Source organism: Phaethon lepturus, unplaced genomic scaffold (assembly GCF_000687285.1).
Source record: "Phaethon lepturus isolate BGI_N335 unplaced genomic scaffold, ASM68728v1 scaffold26096, whole genome shotgun sequence".
Lineage (NCBI taxonomy): Eukaryota > Metazoa > Chordata > Aves > Phaethontiformes > Phaethontidae > Phaethon > Phaethon lepturus.
The window spans coordinates 1-9,782 of NW_010545970.1; the positions used below are offsets into that span (position 1 = coordinate 1).

The 9,782-nt window shown below is 55.2% G+C and overlaps 1 protein-coding gene across 1 annotated transcript; it reads right to left on the minus strand.

Moving 5' to 3' along the window:
• Positions 1 to 2,048: 2,048 nt before the first annotated feature.
• HEXA (hexosaminidase A (alpha polypeptide)) lies at positions 2,049 to 8,578 on the minus strand (the record flags this gene model as incomplete). The annotated part of the gene is made up of 13 exons (XM_010289152.1): positions 2,049 to 2,112; positions 2,620 to 2,724; positions 3,124 to 3,214; positions 3,554 to 3,734; positions 4,187 to 4,259; positions 4,601 to 4,687; positions 4,985 to 5,165; positions 6,206 to 6,338; positions 6,438 to 6,539; positions 7,361 to 7,471; positions 7,815 to 7,861; positions 8,023 to 8,088; positions 8,480 to 8,578. Coding segments are annotated over 13 exons (1,340 nt in total), but the record flags the coding sequence as incomplete, so codon positions are not given.
• Positions 8,579 to 9,782: the final 1,204 nt, after the last annotated feature.

Below are 9,782 nucleotides of genomic sequence, written 5' to 3' on the forward strand. Positions count from 1 at the left end.
GTGGAAAGGAAGCCGGCGCGCCGGGGCGGGGGTCCTGACCCCCTTCCCCTGTGCCTGGGCACCCCCCCAAGAGCGCGGCTGCGGGAAGAGCCAGGCAGAAGCGGCCGCGCAGGGATGGAGCCGAGGTTCCAGCGCGTCAAAGGAAGACGGACGCAACACCCCGGCTGGCCCCGAAACGCAAACAGGGAAGGAAAGCAGACGCCCCTCGTGGCTTTTAGCACTTCTTAAATCAGCGCCCTGAGGTCTAAAGCGCTGGAGGACACCGGCACGGACCAGAGGGTGAAGCTCCTGCTCTGCAAATTCCCAAAGCGCTTGCGCTGTAGGGCAACGTGTCCCAAAGCTGACCCCAAAAGCTGTCGTGGGGACGCTGGGTGGCATCAGGGGGGACGTGGGTGCTGGGGCTGGAGCGCAGAGGAGTGGTACCCCGGTCCTCACGGGGACGAGAAGCTTCCACAAAGCTTCAGCCCATCAGCGTTCGCTCGCGCCAGGCCCGGCGGGGAGGAAGGAGCACGGATTAGAGCAGCTTTTTGGAGCTCTTCAGGACTTGACAGCACATCAAACCCCAGCAAAAGGAAGCAGCTATTATTATTTCGGGCTTCTGGGTTGCTCAATTTAAGGGAATTGCCGTGGGCAGATGGGCAATCCTGGCTCGCTCCACTCAGCCTTAAACACAAGACCGGGAGAGTATTTACAACCAAAACGACAGCAAAAAGGGACATGCATTCCGCACAGAGAGTTGGAGGAAGCAGAGGAGCATCTTCACCGGGGAAGCAGGGCAGAGGAAGGAAGCCCTTCCATTCCCACCCAGAGTAGGGGGAAAAAATATCCCCCTTTCTCCCAAATCTGGCTAAACTTCCCTGCTCCGGGGCAGCTGGGCTTCACAATCTTTTATTCCCTGCCTTTAAGATTTATCACCTAGGAGGAGGGTAAGAAATGCAAGACTCAACAAGTTCTGAATATTTTTAATTCCAAGTTAATTCAGTATTTTTAAATTAAAGTTCAATGGTAAAAGGTTTCCAGCCAGAACAGCAGAACTCACACATGTAAGACCAAGACACATGTACAACAGTCCCATCAGCCAGGATTTCTCCCCGGCAGATTCCCCACTTTAAGCTGAACATGGTTTCTCACGTGGCAACCCCAACCAAAGGATGAGAACCACAACTGTCCCAGCTCCCCGGGATAGCAGCACCCACCAGGCTCTTCAAGGAAAATGCTATCCAAACCCAACCCGCCTCAGATGCAGAGCTGAGCTCCTCACTCCAAGGACAACAGAGGAGGAGAAGGATGGATCGGTAGGTTTGAGGTCTCCTTGGAGAGGCTTCAGGGTGTCTTCTTCTCAGGAGAAGCCAGAGGAGGAGGTGGCAGCGTCTGCAGAGATGGTGGCAGCTTGCAGGCAAACCTGCTGCCTGGACATAGGGGCAGAGAGAGAGAAAGGAGACAAAGACAGGACCACCACAATGCTGACCGCTGGTGCATGGACAGCCACAGAAGCAAAACCAAGGTGGGGGTATCACCACGCGGGAACATCCTGGCACACTTGACCTCCCACCACATCCAGGTATGGATGGAAGGGGGTCAAGGTGAAGACTGGAGGAGCCCACACCTTCTCATCACCTTCTCTCTGCAGGGATGGAGTCTGCAAGAGCAGCAGAGACTAAACGCGGTTTGTCCAGCTGAGCAGGCACGCAGCGAGCTCCGGAGCCACTGGACGAGGCACAGCCAGATGCTCCTCCACCAGCATCTCTGGAGCAAGCCCTACCCATCTCCTGCTAGCAATAACCCTTGCACGGACTCCCAAGCCCCAGCTAAGCATGGAGAGGCACCTTTTTCCTCTTTGGGGTCATTTATTTATAGATTTAAAGAAATAAAAGTAGAAAAAGAAGCAAAGAGTGCACACTAAGGGGGAAAAAAAAAAGTTCATTGCAACAAAGCACAAGCAGAAGCTGGGGACGGGGAGGTGTCCCTCTGCCAAGCCAGCGGCTTTTGAGAGCGAGGGATCAACTCCTCCTGCGTGCACAACGACCAAGGGCAGCAGGACTCTCCCTTCAAAACCCGTCAAATTCATTTTCACAGTATCCTACGTAGAGAGGCTGTGCCTGGACACCACGCCTGGAAAGAGAGCAGAGACCACGTTACACGGAGGGCACAGGCAGAGCCCATGGTCAGGTCCGAGTGGTCAGAGGAGCGCAGGGTGGCCATTGCTGCCCCGTTTCAGGCGCAACAAGGAGGGAGCGGCTTTCATCCTGCGTTTACAGACTCGGTTTTTTGCTCACGTGTGGGAGCACGGGGTACGGGCAGGTTTTCTGGGGGAAGCTGGTGCTGCAGGAGGGGTGGCTATAGCTGACGGGTCCCCCTTCCTCAGCACGAAACCCTCTGCTCGGCAGAGCCACCAGCCCACGCTGGCAGCAGGGGCTCGCTTCCAGCGCTGCACAAAGCAAGCTCTGCCCACGCACAGGCAGGAGAAAAGCTCGGGACTTCCCATACAAACAAGGGTCATTTTGCATCCGGGGAAAGCCCACTTCACCCTCATAGCCCTCCCCGGGATTGAGCCCCAGAGAGGGCGGCCTTTGCGCTGTCCCCCTGAGCCGGCATCCGGCTGCAAGGAGGGACGGTTACCCGAGAAGCTTGCAGCGGAAGTCGGCCAGCCGCACATAGGCATCTTGCAGGTCCCTGACGGTCGCGTTACTCCACAGTCTTTCGGCTACAGCTCCAGCTCTCGGCCTTGAGGAATGAGGGAGAGAGGCAGTCAGGTCAGGAGGGGCTTTGAAAGCTTCTCGCACAAAGCCCTCAGCTCCCAAACGCTTTCCCGACCAAAGTCCTTCAACACACAACGACACGTGGCTTCTGTATACCAGAAGACCAATTAGGCACGTGCGACAGGACAGAGACCAGCATTAAACACATACTGGTTGCAGCAGCAGCAGGTTACAGCCGTGCAAACCCTCATTTAAGCCTCAGTGAAGCCATTACCAGCACAGAGGCGCTGCCAGGGGACAGGGACAAGCACCACGTGCAGATAAAAACCGCAGCGTTCGGTGCACGTCGCTCTGTGCCGATGGAAAAAAGGGCCTGAGCCCTGCCCCACACGACTCGAGCTAACCTCCCCACGGCTTCCCTTACCAGAGCCTGGGGACCAGGTTAGTGACGTCCACATATTCACCCCACATGCATGCCTCTCCGCCGATCACCCGATCCTTCTGCTCAGGGCTGCCTGCCAGAGGACACAGCATTCAGGTGATGGGCTGCTGTAAGGTAACAGGGTGACTTATCACCCTGCCCACAGAGGCACCTCTAACAGCAGTGAGTGGCTCAGCTACGGAGGCGGTAACTTGCCCTTCTGGAAGCCCCCACTTCAAACTCTGGGCTTGGGGAGAGCAGTGCTGTTTTCTGCCAGCAGCAAGGGAACGGGACATAACACATGAACCAAGGACACGGTCACTCAAGCACCTTCACACCAGCAGTGAGAACGGATTTGTGAGATAGCCAGCCCTGGCGCTACCTCCAAGTGACAAGTCAGCTGCCATACGGGACAGGGACACAAGGAACACACCTTCGAACTTCAAGGGCTCCACCTGGTAGGCTGCCATCCAGTCCTGCCCATAGGAGATGCGATTGAGGTACCACGGGGCGGAGAGCAGCGCCCGGTAGCCAGCCTTGGTGACATTCGCCATCTCCTCCATGTACGGCGTGGAGTTCTCCTTCCACACGTGGATGATGGTGTCTGGCCTCATCTGAAGAGCACACGTGAGCCCCGTGCGCGGGAACAGCGTGGCAACAAGAGCAGCACCTCCCCTCAGAAGCAGAGTGCCCTGACCCGTCCACAGCTACGAACATCCCCAAAGGGAAACAGAGGCAGACTTTGGTTTGACTTTTGAGCCACTTCCCATCTGGTTTGTAGAAGCAATAGAGGGAGGGATAAGCCCATGTGCAGTGTCCTGGACAGGGTTAAAACCTGCCTCTTGCGAGTGTATATACAAGAAAGTGGAGGGAAGAGACCATTGAGCGCACTGTGGCAAAGCCACCATGAGGGCAGCTCACTGGCACCACCATCAACCCCACTCCCATGACAGAATATCCCCTGCCAGCCCCAGCACGGCACCCCCAGAGCACACCGGTGTGGCTGGCTGGGCTGCTGGCACTCTTTGCCCCAGCACAGGCGTTCAGGAAAGCAGGCGGCTCTCACCTTCACTCCGTTGTCAAACACCTCCTGCCACACAATATAACCTTTGCCGAGGGAAGAGATGATGTCCAGAAGCCTGGAGTGGAAAAAGTACTGAGTTTTGGGTCATTCTAACTACACTCCCCTCTCTTTGCTGGTTGCATACACCGATATTCCCAACACCCACAGCAGGACATGAAGGTACTTCTGAAGAAGGGAAAAAGCACGGCCCCTTATGTGGCTTCTTTCTCCTCAGTCCCAGGCTTTTTTGTCATCAATCTCCCAATACAACGCGGCGAGGCTATTCCCTTTGGGGTCAGGGAGACATGCCCGAATGGACGTTCTGCTGAAAAGGAGATCTGGTATCCCCAAGACAGCAGAAGACATTTGTGCTGGTCACATACTGCAGCTGTAGGCCCAGGATGCAACCGTCCTTACCTCTGGATGTAGAACGACTCCAATTTTTTGTAATCTTCACCAAAGCCCATCTCCTTCATGAAAGCACGAATTTTTGGATTGGATTTCCTGTGTGCCAGAGAGAATATAAAGCACTGCAACCCGAGCTGTGGAGTAAGGCCAAGACGTGGCCAAGTCCTTCCCACATTGGTCCAAGGCTAGCCCCGGCATTTCAAGAGCTGTGGCTGCACCAGCACCAGCGGCTTCCCACAACCAGCATCACCACAAGCACAGAAACCCCAGGCACCAACATACAGAGCCTGGGGGAGCAGGACACCAAAGATCTGCAGACAATCATGACCAAAAAGCAATGGGCTGGGACTCCAGTCCCAGGTAACTTCCCCCCCAGACTGATCTCAGACTTACCAGCACGTGAAGTCCACCTCATCGCCACCGAGGTGAAGAAAGAAGTCTGGAAACACAGCGCTGACCTCTTGAAACAAACTGGTCACAAACTGGTAGGTGCTGTTACAGATGGGGTTGATGGGCCCATACGTCCCAGAAGGATCCTTGCCCAAGTAGCAGGGAGTCAGGAGGCCCGGAGCACCTGGGTCGTAACAAAGACAGGACAGTGAGGAAGGGGCTAAATGTGGCCACATCACCCTGTACAACCCCCCTGGACCCTCCTCAGCATGGCCCAGGGCCTGCCAGGGGACCTAAGACCCAGGCATGGTGCACAAGCCATAAACACAGCAGCAGAAAAATGATCTCCGGCTCAGGAAGCTTGACCTGACGGGGAGTGTTCTGCACTCCTCTTGTACTCCCCCCACGCACATCCACTGCTGCCCCAAACACGTGTTCCCAGGTGAGATCAGCAGGGCTTTTAGGCTGGACACCCCTTCTTCCCCACCTGCAACAGCTACCATGAGGATGGGACACAGACACACCAAATCCTTGCAGCATGCTACAGCTTCCACCCTTCCCAGGTTTCCCCTTGGTATCTCTCATGGTGGGCCCCACTGCTTTTTTGGGGAGATTCCTACGGGAAACCACACATAGAGCTGCTGGGGAAAGATAATGCCAGTGCAGACCCCAGCACCCTCTCCCAGCTCCACGAACCTGCTGCAGACGGGGAGCTGGGGGCAGCCACAGTTTTGGCTGTGACCACACACACAGGGTGCGGGCCACGGCATTGGAAGGAGAGAGAAAGACAAGGCAACATTTCCCCGGAGCTTCTTGCACTTCCAGACAGGGAAGAGGCAGCACTTACAGTTCTTCGAGCAGAGAATGGCGTGTCAGGACTGGGGTACAGCTGAGCAGAGCAAGGAAGCTTGGTCAGCTGTACCCCCAGTTAAACCCAAGATCCTTGCAATACCCACGATGTTGGTTTTGGCAGAGCAGATGTTCCCCCAAAAAAATCACCCAGCTTGGATCCAAGAAGAGATGGAAACGTTTTCCCTTCGGATTTCGTTCCAGAAGTTGGACCATTGGGTCCTCCTTCCCCTAGATGCTGGTTTGCTCCTCCTCAAAGCTAGCCCGTGGGACACGGCTGCCCACACCCGGATTTTGGGATCCAGATCCCCTTCCTCCCTGCGGTACAACTACAACTCTCCTGACAGCAGCAGCAAGCAGGGTTTTGCTCCTCACCTGGACCCCAGGAGAGGGTGTGCCCAGGAGTGTCGAACTCTACGATGACTCTGATGCCACGCAGCCGGGCATACTCGATCACTGTCTTCACGTCACTGGCAGTGTACACGTGGGTCATGGCATTAAAGGCTCCCTGGGGGGAACACAGGAAATCTCGGCGTCTTGCTCAGGTGCCAAGGGAAGGATCTGCTCGCCCTGGGCTGGAGGCTACACGGTGATCGGGGTGGGTTACCTGCTTGCTGAGCTCTGGGAAGGTGAAGCTCTCATAGGGGAAAGATGGGTCATCCACAATGTGCCAGTGAAACACATTGAACTTGTTGTAAGCCATGACATCCTAGGAAGGAACAGCAGCAATGATGAACATGCCCCGTCCCTTCTGAAAGGTCACCCAGCTTGCCACACAAAGGGGACAAGGGCCCTGTGCTCCAGAAGGACAAGGCAGAGTCTCTAAACGCTCCCCAGGATCCAAGAAGGATTCGGACACCTCTCTTCAAACACGTCAGCACCACAAAGAGCTGCAGAGGGCCAGCAGTACTTCTGCTCACAACATGATCCCTGTTCTCCCTATAATTGAGCCCATGGTGGACACCTGGAAGTTTAATTCTGCTTGAGATGAACACAAAACCACCACCCACCTTTGTCTAACGCGGCTGGGAAGTAGTGAGTGTTTTCCCTTTTCTCAGAAACAACCCAGCCTTGGAAAGTAATCTGGATTGCAGGAATCCAAGATGCCCCAGGGTTTTCTTCCTTATCCTGTTTACAAAGGGAGCTGAGAAATCACCCATACGAGGCAGCTGTGAGTTACATCGGGAGCACACACAGCCATGGGCACCGGGAAGGACCTACAGCACGGAAGCATTTTTCCATGATGCACATCTGTATATTAAGAATTGAGGTCATGCTACCATCCCACCCCAGCCTGCTGCTTCATCTAGGGACAAGCAAACTGGTTTTCTCCAAAAAGCCTAGGTTTGACAAGCTCTTCCTCAATGATGTAGATGCAGTGACCTACAAGTTAGACAGCTCCTAGGATCTTTGGAAAGGAGCAACACAAAAAAACCATAAAGCCCTGTAGGCCACTCAAGAAGACCTCAGTTCTTGCAGAGGAAGGGACACCCAACTAAACCACCTCGTCTCCCAGCACAGGCACCCTACCAAAGTTTCCAGGATGGCTCTCAGAGGCAGGTAGTGACGAGAGGTGTCCAGCAACAGTCCCCGGTGAGGGAAGCGCGGAAAGTCCACGATTTCTGTCTTGTTGATGTAGTACTGCACGCAGAGAACACCAGGAAGAAAGTGAGCAGGGCTTTGGGCAACACAGTCATTAGCCTGAGACAACCAGGGTCACCTTTGTCCCCAGGGCTGGCAGGACGAGGAGGGGTACCCTCACTGCCCTGAGTGCAAGCTAGCCAGAAAGAGCTGCAATGCTGTCCCCACTCAGAAGTGGGGATCTGGCTCGATTCATGAATCTCTACTCGGCCCTTGGAGAGGCTGTGCTGCGCCGCTGGTACCCCCCTCATCCCGAGCATCCCGGCAATCCTCAGCTTGTCCCCATGGAGGCAGGAGCATTATGGAGAGCTGACTGTCCCCAGGAGATGAAGCCAGGACTCACCGTGCCGTTCTCATCTCTCCCAACGAGCTGGCTGAACGTTTCCAGGCCTGCAGGAAAACCACACATAGTCCATTTCTCAGCACGCAGTCCCCCAAAGGAACAGAGCTCAATTAACAAATAAGTCTACGGAAAGAGAGAGGCAGAGAGAGACATCCCCACAGGCCTGAGGCAGGGAGAGCGGGAATGCCCCGCACAAAGCACACCTCACCTCTGAGCGCTCCCCAGACAGCATCTGCGGAGAGCAGCAAGGAGCCTTCCGAGACAGACAGCTTATCTGAAACACAGCATCCAAGGTGGCATTAGGTCCTGCGCTCCATCACACACTGCCACGGGCCACGACAGCCCCAGCAATGGGGCTGCAGCAGCACCAGGCACAGGTTTTGATATAGGACTACACCCTGGGATCCCAGAGAAACGATTTTCTTTTTTGTTGTTGTTGTTTTTTGGGTTTTTTTTTTTTTATTTTAAACCTCTCCCACGGCTTTATTAGCACCCTCAGGTAAGTTGCTCCCTCCCTGCCCCAGTTTCTGATTAATACAGTGAGGATTTCTGCCTCTCTAAAATGGGTGGTGAGTGCTGCACGGTGCTATTTCCAACTGACTGGCACAGAAACAGCTGCACACCCGCTCCAGTCACTCCCTCCCGCTCCCAACCTCAACACTTACAACTCTCCTTGGAGTCCAGGCTGGGAAACCCATCACAGCCTGGTGTGGCAACAAAGATGAGGAGCTGAGTGCAGGGCATCCCCCAGGGCGGCTCATTCTCTGCAAAGGACACAGACCACAGACATCAACCCCATCCTGGCTCTTTTCCCTGCTTCCAGTCCACTGCTGTCCTTGCAGCCCGTCTAGCAATGGAGGAGCACGAGTGCATGGACTTTTAACACATGTGGCAGAAACGGGCACCCCCTCCTTCACCCCAGAGCAGGCACAGGGGTGTTCCAGCGGGGGCTTCTTTCAACACAGGCAACCAGGAGCACATGAGCTGATCCCAACCTTCAGCACGGAGAAGGTCTGCTGGTGATGTAACCCCCAAGGAAGGCTTCACAGTGGAAGCTTAAAGGAGCACACAAAGGAGGAGAGACATCAGAGTAGGGTCTAGCAGCAGCTCCCAAGGCTTCGGACACCAGCCCCTGCTCTTCGCAACAGCCATGACTACTCAAATCTTCTCCAGGGGCGTGAAGAGCTTCATGTTTCCAAACTCTCCCAGCCCTGGGGAAAAAAGCACGCTCCCAAGAGCTCTGCTACCCTACCCACACTTCTTACAAAGGGTAAAGAAACCCTGTAAAAAAGGGTGGAGAATGAAGCCGAGCATACTGCAGAGCTAGGCTGAGTTGGAGGCCACCAAAAGGTCTTGCCCAGCACAGAAAGACTCCTGACCAACTTAACCGGCTGCAGAGCAGGCCCCAGGCACACAGTGGCTGGAAAAATACCCCCCGTCACATTCAGACCCCAGGCAGGAGCTCTGGCCGTGCTTCCCTATCTGAAGGGGCACTTCCAAGGATGCACAGCCCCGAGCCCTCACTGGAGTCCCTCCCCCAACTCCAAAGCAAGGTGTTCAGCCTTCACGAAAACGCATGCATCTACTCACAGCAGTCTCTGGCCAGGAGGAGCGTGGGTTAGCAGGGTGGGACCCTGCAAAGGCCAAGGTCCGTGCCTACACCCCCCAGGCATCCCCAGGAACAGCCAATGCTGAATACAGTCACTAAAAAATATAAAAGCTTGGCTTTGAATGAGCTTGGTCAGAAGCTGGGCACCAAGCAGACTTCAGAGAGACCACGGCACCACCAGTGTTCGGGTGAAATGCAGAGAGCCCGTGCTCAAAAGCTCGGAGGAGCCAGAACCCCCAGATTTCTCCATGAGGGAATGGCAAAACCTCCGCAGACAGAAGGGAAGCGGCTGGAAGATAGCCCTCTGTTTTGAGCTCTCCTCTCGGCTACTATGAGCTGGTAGCCAAGGCAACCTCGCA